Source organism: Heptranchias perlo, chromosome 4 (assembly GCF_035084215.1).
Source record: "Heptranchias perlo isolate sHepPer1 chromosome 4, sHepPer1.hap1, whole genome shotgun sequence".
NCBI lineage: Eukaryota > Metazoa > Chordata > Chondrichthyes > Hexanchiformes > Hexanchidae > Heptranchias > Heptranchias perlo.
The window spans coordinates 116,756,899-116,773,590 of record NC_090328.1 but is presented as its reverse complement, the minus strand read 5'-3'; the positions used below and the strand labels follow the sequence as shown (position 1 = coordinate 116,773,590).

At 43.3% G+C, this 16,692-nt stretch overlaps 1 protein-coding gene across 1 annotated transcript in view; it reads right to left on the bottom strand.

Annotated features, from left to right (window-relative positions):
* Window positions 1-3,422: 3,422 nt before the first annotated feature.
* The window catches only part of LOC137321209 (tight junction protein ZO-2-like), a 95,737-nt gene continuing 82,467 nt past the window's right edge, over window positions 3,423-16,692 (bottom strand). Inside the window, 5 exon segments of the mRNA XM_067983508.1 lie at window positions 3,423-4,232; window positions 6,704-6,783; window positions 10,852-11,181; window positions 11,183-11,209; window positions 13,260-13,373. Of these exon segments, the coding sequence (XP_067839609.1) occupies window positions 4,064-4,232; window positions 6,704-6,783; window positions 10,852-11,181; window positions 11,183-11,209; window positions 13,260-13,373 (720 nt within the window). The 3' untranslated portion in view covers window positions 3,423-4,063.

Sequence of the window (16,692 nt, the reverse complement as noted above, 5' to 3'; positions counted from 1 at the left end):
AGATGGCTGTATTTCCAGTGGCAATGGAGGGGGGGAAATGTGGCCCTTACCACCCCATCCTCCCATTACTCATGCTTCATCCCCACCCCCCTGTAACCCTTTGCCTTCCTAGAACCTTCTCCCCATCCCTACATCTACAAAGAATCCAATCAACCCCATATCCTGCCATTCCCTCCACTGTCACTTACCTCACCTTTAAACCCCCATCCACTCCACCACCCCCCCCCCAAAAAAAAGGTGGGTCATGAATCCAACAGTTCCCTCACCCTCAACCTGTTCCTTCCTGCCCTTCCCTCCCATCCACTTTCCTCAAAGGCAGGTGTGTTTTTAAAATTGAACCCGCTTGTTTTCTTAAAAGAAATCCAATTGGAATGAGGAAACACACTCTATTCTTGGTCTGTCTCAAGTGTTAGAAAATGTAAATGTTCCAATTGCTAAGTGTCAAAAAAATACTGGTGAGGTGAATGGAATATCAGTTCAAAATTCAACTTTTAAAAAATGTAACTAACATTAGCATAAAGAAAGATTCTCTTTCAGCTTAATACACTTTTTGAAGTTTATAGAGCAGAAGCTGTAACAGGTTTGTAATCATGTCATTTTTCCTCTCTCGCACACAGTTTCTCTTGTTTTTAAAATACACATTACAAAATTTACTTGAATAGCACTTTTGAAATCTGTCCTTTAGCTCTTCCAAGTAATTTTGAAAAACTGATCATAAACTGCAAGAGTCTCAAGAAAAATATTCCGGCTGACTGAACATTACTGATACATCCTTGGAAATCGGGTACAAGGCACATGCTCAGACTACACAAGCCAAATTCAGCTAACAGCATCATAGCTCTGGGCAAAAATGTAAAGTCCAAGCTCAGACTTCGGGGGGGGGGGGGGGGGGGGACCCAGGTCTTGCAGTAAAAACTTAGAGAAGGCATTAAAAGCACAAAAAAATTCCATGAACAAATGTAATTATGCCCTCATGTCCAATGTTGTACTGCCCAAAAATGCGTTGATTGATCCCATTTGAGAAAAGTGATGTAAAAGAATGAACATAAATAACTTAGTTTATGGAAAAGCAAAACTTTGCTACAAAACTGGACAATTCCAAGATTGCAATCCACAGCCCGAGTGCAAGGCTGAAGTTTTTGCGAGCATTTCTAGCCAAAATGTCCAAGTCGATGGGACAACCAGTCTTTCTCCCGCAGTCCCCTCCCATCACAGATGCTGGAGTCCAGCCAATCCGGTTCACTCCTCATGACATTAAGAAATGTCATGGTGCGCTCAAGGGTCAGGAGTAGGGCTGTTTGATGAAACATTCCAGTATCCAGTTCCATTCACAATCCCTGTGGGGTGCTCTGCAATAAGTGGCTCACCTGTTGACCCCTCAAAACCTGTCCACGATCTACAGGACTCAAGCCAGGAGAGTGATGGAATACTCAACACTCGCGTACATGGATAAAACGGACGTGTGCATAAGGCTTCAGCAACAGTGGGATAAGGAAGAGGCCTGCGCAGTTGTGGAAGTGTACGCAAGCCATCTTTGTGATGGACAGGATATGATGTTTGAAACTTGCTTCAGGGTCAAACAGGAAGTAATGCATCATCCGATTCAGCCTGAATGAGTAGCCGGGGAGGGGAATGGATGGCGGCAGAGAGTTATTGTCAGCATACCAGCCTAAAGAGAACGTTGCTAAGGGGGAACGTGATGAGGAGTAGGAGAGGCGGGGGGCAATGATGAGTCCTTGAGGTGACAGTGCAGGGGCAGGAGAAGATGCCATTGCACATGATGTGCTTGGCTACTTTGGGACATGCATGAATGGAACCAAACAAGGGAATGCAACATAGGTGGACTGCAAGGAGGCAGTGGAAGTGGATGGCACGGTTAACTCTAGACTGCTGAATGAAAAGGAAGCAGCGTGGTTTTTCTTTACTGGCTGTCCTATTTTCAAATCATACTATTTGTAGGACAATAGATGACAGCGAGTTACAAGAGAATAATTCAACTGAGAAACTGACTTGTGCATCAAACTACGATTGAAGCTCAAGAACTCAAATATCAAATTACTCTTAAAATTCACAGCCAACTATATATTTATAAATACACTGAAGACATTTTTTTCAAATTGAATATAGAAACAGCACGACATTAGACCTAATGCAGATTTCGTTATATGATGCGTACTCTACAAGCGCGTTGGGACGTCCGGTGGTCAAGAAAGGTGCTATATAAACGCAAGTCTTTTCTATAGTATTGCAATTTTCTTCTCTGCTGCAATTACCAGGAAGAAAGTATTCAGTAATTATCAGGTTTTTAAAGTACATCACAATAACTAGTGAATTTCTCCAGCATCTTAAATATATATTTTTAAAAAAACATATACTCTAACAAATAGATGATTCTATTTTTTTTCCTGGAAAAGTGTAGTAATGTGCAATGAAATTATATAAATCCACTGTATAACTCTGTAGGCCTGGAGGATATATATGCTGAACCATACAAGTGACACAATGTGGTTTCATGATCAGTATTCCATACACAAATTCCCTATTACAGCCAGGTATCACACAGAAGCCAAACACCTCCCGCACCCCAACCTTTCCTACTTCCCCAGTACTTGACAGTGAATACAATCAATACGATTCTCTGTTGCTCCATAACCAGGCACTATGAGGTGCTGAGGGAGGTGGCGATAGATTTAGGGCAAGTGTCAGTTCAATTGTGTAGAACTTTGACATTTAAACCAGAAATTGAGTGATAACTGCACATAAGTTGGGAAAGAATGTTTTTATTTACTAAGTGGAGTTAACTTGGGGATCTAAGAGGGTAGTTATTGACTACCAAATTTTAAAACACATAACTCACAAAGCTTATCCATCTCCTAGCATTTTAATAACTAATATTTTCAACGAATCACTCATTTCTTTATGCGCAAATTGGCTGCAGTCTTTCCTACATTACAACAGTGGCTACAATTCAAAAGTACTTCATTGGCTGTAAAGCACTTTGGGATGTCCTGAGGGTGTGAAAGTTACAGAAACAGGCCATTCGGCCCAACTGGTCTATGCCAGCATTTATGCTCCACATGAGCCTCCTCCCACCCCTCTTCATCTCACCCTATCAGCATATCCTTCTATTTCTTTCTCCCTCATGTGTTTATCTAGCTTCCCCTTAAATGTATCTATACTATTCACTTCAACCACTCCATGTGGTAGCAAGTTCCACATTCTCACCACTCTTTGGGTAAAGAAGTTTCTCCTGAATTCTTTACTGGATTTTATAAATGCAAGTGTTTCTTTCCTTTATATACCAAAGGTAAATCTTAAACGATGGGAGGTGAAGAAATGCACTTAATCCTCCAAAACCAGGAGTTTTTAAACTTCATCTACATCACACAGTCTTGGAAATTAAAGAGATATATCAATAATAGTGGCACTTAAATACAATTTATTTTATTTGATCAATTTAAAACCAACTCAGCTGCAATAGGTTAGAAAAAAAACACTGTGCGTGAGACACACACAAACACACCACTTACAAACGCAGTACAAAATTAGACATTTTTTTCCTCTGGTCCCTGCAAGAATGTTACACCATGATGGTTTATCAGTTAGGAAAAGAAATCAACTCAAATCAAACCAAAATCCAGTGTCATTACTTTCACCAATTACATCTTTTTCCAAACGCAAATTTTTGTTTTGTTCAGAAAGTTGGGGAGTGGCGGTGGGGGGAGAAGGCACTTTGTGTTCTGGTTCAGAACTCAAGTTTTCAACAAGAAAATATAGAATGTGTATGGTCAATTCTTATTTTGTTGTAATTTGTTCTTTATCTTGAACTGTATAAAAAATTCAATCAAATGAAAAAAAAATAGTAAAGGCAGTTAGAATAGCATTGTAAAGTATAAAAGTATGTTATTCCACAGTTCTACCAAAGTAAAAGTTACTGCAGCAAATACTTTGCAAGTCAATCAGCAGCTGAAAGGTGGAACGATTCAGGTGCTAATGGACTGGCTGTAGATTTCCAGCATGTTCAGGTGTTTTTTTTAAAAAAATCTGTTGCAAAATATTCTTTCTACAATTCGGTGTCCCTGTATTTGGTTGGTAGTGATCCTTGTTGAGCGTAGTAGCCACGCCTTGACTGGTCGGCTAGTTGTTTGCGATACTCCTCTTCCTCATCGCTATAACTTGCTCCACTGGGGTCGTGATAGGATTGTGATGGAGGTTTCTGGGGCTCGGGAGGCCTGGATTTAGAAAACAAGATATTCATTTGTCAAACAAAAATCGGTTAAAAAAAAGTAACCATCAGACCTCTCTCATTTAGAATTAGATTTTGTTTTTGGTGCAATAAAATCAAATTTTTAAAAAAAGTGTTGCAAGCAACACTTTTTTCTGGTGGGATTTTCTCTCGCTACATCCCCTACCCCTCCCCCCCAAATCACCACCATTTTCTTGCCTTTTAGGCACACTCCAGGTTTGCTCCTACATTACAACAGTGACAACACTTTTTTTTTAAAAAAGTACATCTATTGGCTGTAAGGCATTTTGAGATGTCCAGAGGTCTTTTTTCTTTTTTGGGGTGGGGGGGGGGGGGTAGGGATCAAAACTTAGGGGCAACAAATATAAGATAGTCACCAAGAAATCCAATAGGGAATTCAGGAGAAACATCTTTACCCAGAGAATGGAACTTGCTACCATAAGGAGTAGTTGAGGCAAATAGCATTGATGCATTTGAGGGGAAGCTGGATAAACACATGGGGGAGAAAGGAATAGAAGGATGTGCTGATAGGGTGAGATGAAGTAGGGTGGGAGGAGGCTTGTGTAGAGCATAAACACCGGCATGGATCTGTTGGGCCAAATGGCCTGTTTCTGTGCTACACATTCTAAGTAACATAAATGTAAGTCTTTCTTTTATTCAAAAACGTTCCATATGCAATCTATTCCCAGGCCTATATCTACAAAAGTCCATGACCAGCCACTAGGGGGAAATAGGAAAACATCTTGGAATCGATGTATCCTTAAAGGCAACACAACAACTGCATTAGTCCCAGCCATGATCACAATGTGCACTGTGTGGGGAATTTTAACTGTAAACCCATATTCTCATCACTCCACAGTACAGCACAGCATGTTACACCACTACGTAGGACATCTAGTTTCTGGTTGAGCTTTTTTGCCTTACCCAGGAGATTATATGGCTGCCGGTGAGTGGGTGGGGGGCGGGGGGGAAGAAAACAAAGTGTCTAGTCATGATGCTGGTGTGGGGCAGGCTCGATGGACCAGCTGGTCTTTTCCTGCCTGTCATTTTCGTATGGTACACTGGTACATTCTACAGCAACAAGTAAGGGGAAGCTGCATAAACACGAGAGAGAAAGGAATAAAAGGTTACGCAGATAGGGTGAGATTAAGTAGGGTGGGAGGAGGCCCGTGTGGAGCATAAACACTGGCACGGACCAATTGGACCGAATGGCCTGATTCTATGCAGTAAATTCTATGTAAAGTTAAAATGGAAAAACTAGCAGTGTTAGTGGACTAAAAATCCAAATACGAATTCAAACTTCAGACAAAATTTAACCAATCCCTCCAGGCATGTTTTGTTGGCGCACTCTGCTAGGCCACTAGATGGAGTGCCTTCCAAAAGCTGAAATCTCCAGTTTAGGGATTTGGGAGAGAGAAACAGCCAATGCCCCGACACAACGAACCCACATCTGCCAATAAAGAACATCACTTGCCTTGGAGGAGCCTTTTACCTCATCCAGCAACCCCCCCACCCCCACCACCACCTCCTCGTGAGGACAGCTGAACACACAAGACTTGAGGGGATTTAAAAAAATCTCACCATCTATAGCCAAAACAACAGAATAGAAGCCATCAACCAACCTACAGTACTCTGGTCAGACCACACCTTGAGTATAGTGTCCAGTTTTCATCACCAAAACACAAGACATAGCAAGAGGAGGCCATTTGGCCACTCAAGCCTGTTCTGCCATTCCTTTAGATCATGGCTGATCTGTACCTTAACCCCATTTATCCACCTTTGCTCCAAATCCCTTGATACCCTTACCTAACAAGTATCTCAGTCTTGAAAGCTCCAATTGTCCCAGCATACACAGCCTTTTGGGGAGGGGGGGGGGGGAAGGAAGGAAGAAGAGTGTTCAAAATTTTTCCTCCCCTTTGTGTGAAGTGCTTCCTGACATCACCCCTGAACGGCCTAGCTCTAATTTTAAGGTTCTGCCCCGCCTTGTTCTGGACTCCCCCACCAGAGGAAATAGTCGCTATCTACCCTATTGAATCATTTGATAAATTTTAAACACCTCGATTTGATCACCCCTTTTTGACTGAGGCGTTTAAGATGATTAAAGGAGTTGATAGGGTAGATAGAGAGAAACTATTTCCTCTGTGGGGGGAGTCCAGAACAAGGGGCCATTCAGGGGTGATGTCAGGAAGCACTTCTTCACACAAAGGGTAGTGGAAATCTGGCACTCTCTCCCCCAAAAAGCTGTTGAGGCTGGGGATTAATTTGAAAATGTCAAAACTGAGACAGATTTTTGTTAGGTAAGGGTATTAAGCGTTAGGGAACCAAGGCGGATAAAAGAAGTTAAGATACAGATCAGCCATGATCTAATTGAATGGCAGAACAGGCTCGAGGGGCTGAATGGCCTCCTCCTGTTCCTATGTTCCTAGACATGAAGTATTGATTGGTACATCTTCCTACCTTTGGAGTTGGGGCTGTTCAGGTTTGGGTAGTTTTACAGGCACTGCATAGATATCTGGATTTTTCTGTGCTAATTCCAGCTGTAAATAAGAACAGAGACAGACATCAGTTCGCTAAACTAGTCAAGTCAGTGGGCTGTTTGCACACAATTCAAAAAATTTCTAAATTACACTGTTGGATTGAGAGAGAGAAATGCAGTAAAATAAATGCACAATTCCTGCTAAAATCAACAATGTAAATAAATAAACCTCGACAACAGGATAGTATTTTGCTACAAAAAAAATACCTAAACTATTTCATGAAAGGATTTGTTGAAAAGAGATTCATGGTCGATATTTTTCAGATGATTCTTCTATGGAGTGAAAACTTGTTCTCTATTTCATAAAATGATACAGCACAGAAGGAGGCCATTCAGCCCATCACTGCCTGTGCTGGCTCTTTGAAAGAGCTATCCAATTAGTCTCACTCCCCTGATCTTTCCCCATAGCCCTGCAAATTTATCCTTTAAGTATATATCCAATTCCCTTTTGAAAATTACTACTGAATCTGCTTCCACCGCCCTTTCAGTCGGCACATTCCAGATCATAACTCGCTGCGTTAAAAAAAAAAAATTCTCCTCATCTCCTCTCTGGTTCTTTTGCCAATTGTCTTAAATCTGTGTCCTCTGGTTACTGACCCTCCTGCCAGTGGAAACAGTTTCTCTCTATCGACTATCAAAAACCCTCAATTTTTGAACACCTCTATTAGATCTTCCCTTAACTTTCTCTGCTTGGAGAACAATTCCAGTTTCTCCAGTCTCGCCACATAACCAAAGTCCTGGTACCATTCTAGTAAATCTCCTCTACACCTTCTCCAAGGACTTGACGTCCTTCCTAAAGTGTGGTGTCCAGAATTGGACACAATACTCCAACTGAGGTCATAGAAAAGTTGCAGCACGGAAGGAGGCCATTCGGCCCATCGAGTCCGTGCCAGCTCTATGCAAGAGCAATCCAGCTAGTCCCACTCCACCACCCAATCCCCGTAGCCCTGCAAATTTTTTCCTTTCAACTACTTATCCAGTTTCCTTTTGAAGGCCATGATTGAATCTGCCTCCACCACCCCCTCGGGCAGTGCATTCCAGATCCTAACCATTCGCTGTGTAAAAAAGCTTTTCCTCATGTCATCTTTAGTTCTTTTGCCAATCACCTTAAATCTATGTCCTCTGGTTCTTGACCCTTCTGCCAATGGGAACAGTTTCTCTCTATCTACTTTGTCTAGACCCTTCATGATTTTGAACACCTCGATCAAATCTCCTCGCAACCTTCTCTATTCCAAGGAGAACAACCCCAGCTTCTCCAGTCTATCCACGTAACTAAAGTCCCTCATCCATGGAATCATTCTAGTAAATCTCTTCTGCACTCTCTCTAAGGCCTTCACATCTTTCCTAAAGTACGGTGCCCAGAACTGGACACAACACTCCAGTTGTGGCCAAACTAGTGTTTTATATAGGTTCATCATGTCGTCCTTGCTTTTGTACTCCATGCCTCTATTTATAAAGCCAGGATCCCGTATGCTTTTTTAACCGCTTTCTCAACCTGCCCTGCCATCTTCAACGACTTGTGTACATATACCCCCAGATCTCTGTTCCTGTACCACTTTTAGAATTGTGCCCTCTAGTTTATATTGCCTCTCCTCATTCTTCCTACCGAAATATATCACCTCACATTTTTCTGCATTAGATTTCAACTGCCACGTGTCCGCCAATTCCAGCAGCCTGTCTATGTCCCCTTGAAGTCTATCACTATCCTCATCACTGTTCACTACACTTCCGAGTTTTGTGTCATCCGCAAATTTGGAAATTATGGCCTGTACGCCCAAGTCCAAGTCATTAATATATATCAAGGAAAGCAGTGATCCCAGCACTGATCCCTGGGGAACACCACTGTACACCGCCCTCCAGTCCGAAAAACACTGTTCACCACTACTCTCTGTTTCCAGTTACTTAGCCAATTTTGTATCCATGCTGCTACTGTCCCTTTTATTCCATGGGCGTCAATCTTGATAAGCCTATTATGTGGCACTTTATCAAACACCTTTGGAAAGTCCATATACACCACATCAACTGCACTGCTCTCACGACCCTCTCGGTTACCCTCATCAAAAAACTCAAGTTAGTTAAACACGATCTGCCTTTAACAAATCCATGCTGGCTTTCCCTAATCAATCCAAACTTGTCCAAGTGACTGCTAATTCTGTCCCAGATTATCATTTCTAAAAGTTTCCCCACCGCCAAGGTTAAACTGACTGGCCTGTAGTTGCTGGGTTTATCCTTACACCCTTTTTTGATCAAGGGTGTAACATTCGCAATTCTTCAGTCCTCTGGCACCACCCCCTTTTCTAAGGATGTTTGGAAGATTATGGCCAGTACCTCTGCAATTTCCACCCTTACTTCCCTCAGCAACCTAGAATGCATCCCATCTGGACCGGGTGACTTACCTGCTTTAAGTGCAGCTAGCCTTTCTAGTACCTCCTATCAATTTTTAGCCCATCCAGTATCTCAACTACATCTTCCTTTATTGAGACTCTGGCGGCATCTTCTTCCTTGGTAAAGACAGATGTAAAGTACTTATTTAGGGTACCTCGGCCATGCCCTCTGCCTCCGTGAGCAGGTCTCCATTTTGGTCCCACCCCTCCTCTTACTACCCGTTTACATTCCTATAAAAGACTTTTGGATTCCCTTTCATGTTTGCTGCCAGTCTATTTGCATACTCTCTCTTTGCCCCTCTTATTTCCTTTTTCACTTCCCTTCTGAACTTTCTATATTCAGCCTGGTTCTCACTGTTATCGCCCTGACATCTGTCATACGCCCCTTTTTTCTGCTTCATCTTACTCTCTAACTCTTTTTTTCTAATCAGTGATTTATAAAAAGTTTACCATAACTTCAACTTTTTTTTTTATAAAAAGAAAAGGCAGATAAACTGAAATTGATAAATAATAGGAACCATTTGTTGTAGTAACCTCTAAACTGATCAATTCATCATAAAGAACCAGCTTGCTCCCAGCAAATGATCTTGAGTGCAAAACAGGTTGTTCAGAATGAGATCTGCCAAGTTCAAGAATCAGTTTTGTACCCCAAGTCCACACATTAGGATCAGGCTGTTCTTCAGGGGAGCTCCATCATAATTAATCTCCTCTGCTTTTTCTCTGGGCAGCTTCCAATTCTAGCTGTGAGGAACAGAGCAATATTTCGTTGTAGAGCTGTCGTGCCAACCAGGAAACTTAAGAGTGAGTGGAGCGAAGAGTAAAGATCACTAGATGGCAACTGTACATTGTTACGGCTGTTACTAATGTGTTATTAGTTAAGCATAAGAGAACCTGAAAATAAAGGCTGTTTATTTTTCATCAATACGTTACAATGGAGTTAAGCTAGATAACCAACGACAAGGAAAAGTTAAATCAAGCATTGTTCTCTCATGGTCTGTCAGTGTTTTAATGACTATTTCTCGTTTAATTGCAAGAGCTTAATGATAAATATTTTTCAGGTCTCTTGCACATTAACTAGAATCTTGTTTCCATAAGAGGGGTAATTTCAAAGATTTAGCGTTCAATGCCAATACCATTTGATCATTGATTTGAAATCGCTAATCGAATGGATATTCTAATAATTAATTATCAGTTGAGCTGGGGTCGATTTTAACCTTCATCCCCTTGGAGGTAATCCGGCAAAGTGGGTTGCCACCCTTTATAGAACCAGCTCGACTTTCATACCATGGATATCAATGAAATGAAAATCAGGCAGGTTCTATAAATAACTTGCATTTATATAGCGCCTTTAACATAGTAAAATGTCCCAAGACGATTCACAGGAAGGTTATCAGACAACATTTGACACTGAGCCACATAAGGCGAAATTAGGACGGGTGGCGGTCAAAGAGGTAGGTTTTAAGGAGCATCTTAAATGGAGGAGAGGCGGAGAGGTTTAGGATGGGAATTCCAGAGCTTAGGGCCTAGGCTGCTGACGACACGGCCCCAATGGTGGGATGAAGGAAATCAGGGATGCGCAACACAACACAATAGGTCATTAATGCTGAAATTCGGGGTGGGGAAACAAGTAAATTTGAATACGAGAACACATTTAGTACCAAAATGGAATTACAACAATATCTTACTCTTGCAATCTGTGCTTCCTGCAGTTCCTGCAATCTCTGCGCTCGAGCTTTGTGATCCAATTTCTCAAATATTTTGACTTTGCCCAGTACAGACTTCAGCTTGCCTCCTTCACCCAATTCCTCCTTCGCCTCTTCCTCCCCTTCCTCTTCATTCGAAGGTAGCACGGCCGGAGCAGGCGGTTTGAGCACAGTCCGAGCCCCGAGAACTGGCTTTGAGGCGACGGGAGGGGGCTGGGGCTTGGAGGGGAGGGCTTCCTGACTGCGGGGGTGCTCGCTGCTGCCGGGGCTCGGGCTGCTGTATCGGGAATCGTACCCTCGATTGGAATCGGGGGTACTGCCGCGATGGGTCAGCTTTGGCCTGTGTGGGATTAAAAAAAAACAAAATCTGATATAACTGAACGTCATAAGCCTATTTTCACATTTAGCAGCTTTCATACTTGTTCTTGAGGGTAAGTTTTCCAAGACTCAGCACCATTAGCGACTTCAATGGGCAGAATATTGCAGGCAGTACAGCCCTGACCATCAGCCCCCTGCTGAGAGGCAGAGTCCTGGAACATTTACCCTATAGTGTAACAGTTAATGAGTGTGTGGAACTGCTGCTTGCTGGTCAGTGTTACTACTGACAGCCAAATAGTGTTTAAACTCTTATGACTGAATCTCTCCCAATTAGAACTTGCATTTATATAGCGCCTCTCACGACGTCCCAAACCGCGTTACAACCAATTAAGGACTTTTTGAAGTATAATCACTATTGTAATGTAAGAAACGCGGCAGCCAATTTGTGCACAGCAAAGGTCCCACAAACAGCAATGTGATAATAACCAGGTTATCTGCTTTTTTAGTGATGTTGGTTGAGGGATAAATATTGGCCAGGACAGTGGGGAGAACTCCCCTGCTATTCTTCAAAATAGTGTCGTGGAATCTTTTACGTCCAGCTGAGAGGGCAGACGGGGCCTTGGTTTAACGTCTCATCCGAAAGACTGTAAAAGGGGAAATGAAGCAGCCTGCAGATGGGTTTGAAATGGACATGCAGTCAGCAGGGAGGAGGGGTGGAATCTGGGTCAGGGGATGGGGAGTCTATTACAGTCAATTTGTAGTCACTGTTGTAATGTAGGAAACGAGGCAGCCAATTTGCACACAGCAAGATCCCACAAACAGCGATGAGATAATGACCAGATAATCTGTTCTAGTGATGTTGGTTGAGGGACAAATATTGGCCCAGGACACCAGGGGAGAACTCCCCTGGTCTTCTTTGAAATAGTGCTGTGGGTCAGAGGGGAAGGTGGAGGGCACTTGCTTATCGGGTGGGGAGTGGGAAGCGTTTGGTTTTGTTTCATGTTTTGGCACTTTCTGTTGCTGCTTCAGGGATCCAGATAACCATCAGTAGTTGGACTTGACGTTTCTTCCGGCTAGTGTCTACCATGAGCTTTTGATGGTTTCTTCTTCATTTGAGGGGGATGGGGGGTTAGGTGGCTGAGAATGATCTCAGCTGAATTTTGGGGGTCCAGGGGGAAGAGGAATGTGATGCAAACTTGCTCAGTGGGATGGAGCAGAAAACTTGCTCAGGCGACTATCGTATTGCGAACGTTAACATTTCTGACTTGGTTGCCACTTATTTAACTCGGGATTCCTCAAGGCAAGTGGTAAGACATCTGGTAAAAATGGTTGGACTCCAGCCATGGTAAATCCCAGCAAGTTTACTTCCAGGTGCCAGCTGGCTCTATTAGACCTGCCCATCGGGAGCCTGCATCGCTAACATGGATCTAAGTGCAATATAAATGCAGTATTTTAACTACGAGTGTTTCACACTCCTGCTAATCATTCAGTTTCTATATAAATGAGGCTGTACTGCATCTAGGATGTTATTAAAGCCACATTGAGGTTATATATCAGTAACAACTTGCATTTATATAGCACCTTTAACGTAGTAAAACATCCCAAGGTGCTTCACAGGAGCGATAATCAAACAAAATTTGACACCGAGCCACATAAGGTGATATTAGGACAGGTGACCAAAAGCTTGGTCAAAGAGGTAGGTTTTAAGGAGGAGAGAGAGGTGGAGGGGTTTAGGGAGGGAAATTCCAGAGCTTAGGGCCTAGGCAGCTGAAGGCACGGCCGCCAATGGTGGGGCGATAAAAATCAGGGATGCGCAAGAGGCCAGAATTTGAGGAGCGCAGAGATCGGGGAGGGATTGTAGGGCTGGAGGAGGTTACAGAGATAGGGAGGGGCGAGGCCAGGGAGGGATTTGAAAACTGATGAGCATTTTAAAAATAGAGGTGCTGCTGGACAGGGAGCCGATGTAGGTCAGCAAGCACAGGAGACGATGGGAGACACCTAAATATCCTTTAAGTGAAACAAAAGCAAGAGCAGATCTTATACAACGTCAAGTAGTTACTGTCTCAGATTACCTTTGGTGGTTCAGGTCTGAAATCTGGAGGGGGGCTGGGATCTCTCAGTATTTCCCGGCTACCTGCTCTCCTCATCTGTCCTCTTGCTACAGCTGGTTCTGGACTTGGCTTTCGCTATAAACAAAAAGGATAGGACAATTGGTGAAGTAATGTATTTGTACACAATAGTGGTAATATGGGAATGAGTAATTCCAAAAGAGAATGTTACAATAAAGAGCAGATCAACCTTTATTATTCAAGTTTAATAATAAATAAAGACTTGCATTAATATAGCGCCTTTCACAACCTCAGGGCGTCCCAAAGCACTTTACAGCCAATTAAATACTTATGAAGTGTAGTCACTATTGTAATGTAGGAAGTGCAGCAGCCAATTTGCGCACAGCAAGATCCCACAAACAGCAGTGATAATGACCAGATAATCCGTTTCTTCAGTGATGTTGGTTGAGGGGTCAATATTGGCCAGGTCACTGGGGAGAACTCCCCTGGCTCCTCTTCAAAATAGCGTTATGGGATCTTTTACGTCCACCTGAGAGGATAGACTGGGCCTCGGTTTAACGTCTCATCCAAAAGATGGCACCTCCGACAGTGCAGCGCTCCAGTGTCAGGCTAGATTTTCTGCTCAAGCCTCTGGAGTAAGACTTGAGCCCATGACCTTCTGACAGAGGTGTCAGCCGTGGCTGCCCACTGCACCACAGCTGGCAATAATCAATAGTTTGTAGTGCCACAATCTCAACAACAGTATGAATCACTGCGGCCCCAACTCTACAATCTTGTACAGCTCCATCCCCTGCAAAAACAGGCGCTATTTTAGATTTTTTTTAAAACAAAGATGCATTTATTTGCAATTAAAAAGTGCTGAGAAACTTCAGTACACCAGTTACTGGGCTGGGCCATGACGGCGCCATATCTCCGGATTCCCTTCCTCGTTAGTGAGCGTCCATATAGCGTTTGATGCGTCTGCCGGAGTTCTTTCGAACAAGCCATGCCCGGAGGAAGTCAGACCAGGCAGGCCGGAGATGCAAGCCTCCGACCAGGGCAGACACAGCGGTGGGGAACTGCTGTATTGGGAGTAGCAAAGCCAGGCAAGCCAAGCTGTGCAGTTGCAGGCAGCAGCGCCATTGCCCGCGTTTTAAATTGGCCGACCTCGCTAGGTTTCAGGGGCCGCCATTTGGGTTCCCCGGTGTCCGACCAGTTGTGAAAACGAACACAGTCGGCTTTGGGACCATGGAGAAAGCGGTCTGGCAGCCTGCTACTGTAACTCTGCCGATCAGCGTCACAGACCCAGATCCTTGGCACTGCCAGCCATGTCTTACGTGAAAATAAGATGTAACAAAAAAAAAAAATCAGACACCCGGCTCTCAGGCATTTTCTACAAGTTCCCTCCATCTTAATTAAATACGCACAAACTTTAAACGTCGGCAAGACAGGCTCCTTGCTTCACTTCAGACAAGCCCTAACTTTTCGTGGCGAGTTTAGTCCGTATCTACCAGGCAAGTACAGGAACTTCATGCCGTTCAATGTATTGTACGATTCTATGATTCACCAGATGAGCCCTGGTATCCCTAATATCTTCATCACCAGTGACCCAAATTGCCTGACCCACTGGTAACCTTGTCATGTGTATTGTGCATGGTCTGTTCAAAACCACTAACACATACCAACTATATGTGTATCACCTTCACACATGCATTTCACAGGGCAGTTAACTGCGTGAGTTTGAAATAGTGACGCTACGAGTTACTAATTTTATACATTTAACCGATTTGGCTGCTATTCATGCCAGCCCCAAACCAGTACAGAACTGACTCAGCGCTTCTTAAAACCAATCTGTATTCTATTTGATTGCACTTATATTAAGAAAATATTAATTAATGCACTGAGTGGCTCAGTTGGGTAGCACTCTCACCCCTGGGTCCGAAGGTCGTAGGTTCAAGTCCCACTCCAGAGACTAGAACCCACAACCTCAGTACTGAGGGAGTGCTGCACTGTTGAAAGTGCCATCTTTCGGGTGAGATGTTAAACCAAGGCCCCGTCTGCCCCCTCGGGTGGACATAAAAGATCCCACGCCACTATTTTGAAGGAGTAGGGAGTTTGCCCTGGTGTCCTGGCCTGATATTTATCCCTCATCCAAAATCACTAAAAAAAAATCTGATCATCATCACATTACTGTTTGTGGGATCTTGCTGTGTGTAAATTGGCTGCTGTGTTTCCTACATGACAAGACTAACTACACTTAAAGTATTTCATTGGCTGTAGAGCGCTTTGGGACATCCTGAGGTTGTGGAAGGCGCTATATAAATGCAAGTTCTTTCTTTCTTTCAACACTTAAAACCAATCTGTGTTCTACATTAATTTACTTGCATTAATTAAATATTTTCTCATTTAAAAAAAAAATTTGCCTTCATGCTATTTTACTGGATACACCATTTCCACTGTCTCACTAAATCCACTCAAAACTGGTGAAGAAAAAAAAACCCTATTCAAAACAGATGCGCTGCAAACGTTCAACAGCGAGTTGGATAAGTTCCTGTTGGAGACGGATATTGCTGCATACAAAGGGTAGGTGGGGACGTTGGGCAAGGTGCTTCGTGGTCACTTATCTCCTGGAACTCCATTTTTGATTTCCTATTGAGGTCAGTGGGAAATTTCCCATAAATATTTTTGCCTGAATTGGCCTAGAGGTTAACGTCTTGCCTTTCCCAGGAGATTACATGGCTGCCTGGGACAGATGCAATGAACCAGCAATTTCTTTTTCCTGTATTTTCCAAAATACATGAGAACAGTTGACCAGATACTAGCAGCAGAGAGGAGCTGGTTGAGAGGAATACTGGGGAGTACACAGGATGCAAAGTACTGCAAGAGTGAGATCACTAGGTTTTTGGACTCAAGGGATATGGGGATAGGGCGGGAAAGTGGAGTTGAGGTAGGTGGTCAGCAACAATCTTATTGAATGGCGGAGCAGGCTCGAGGGGCTGTGTGGCCTACTCCTGCTTCTATTTCTTCTTATGTAATTGAGAATGATATACAAGAACACGGCTTGGACAAGAAACAACGCTTCTATAGAAGGCCCAAGAGAGACGACTGCAACGATTTGGGGAACGTTTCAAGAATAGAAATGGCTAGAATACCTTTCATGGCCTTGTGTACAGGGAACAAGAAGCCCAGGATGACCAAGGAAACCTGGATAGATAATGTCTACAGCGACTTGTGACAGAAAGGGATACAGGTGACTGACACAACCCAGCTAGTTCAGAACCAGCAACAGTGGAGTGAATTCATTTGGCCCCATCGTCACTGCTGAGTTAACGGTCATTAGTTTAGAAGTTAGTAGGAGTGTAAATATAGTGGACATCAGGGGCCAGTAGTTGATCCAAAATAAACTTGCATTCACGCTGTCACAAATCATACACTACGTGGCTGATGCCAACTGATT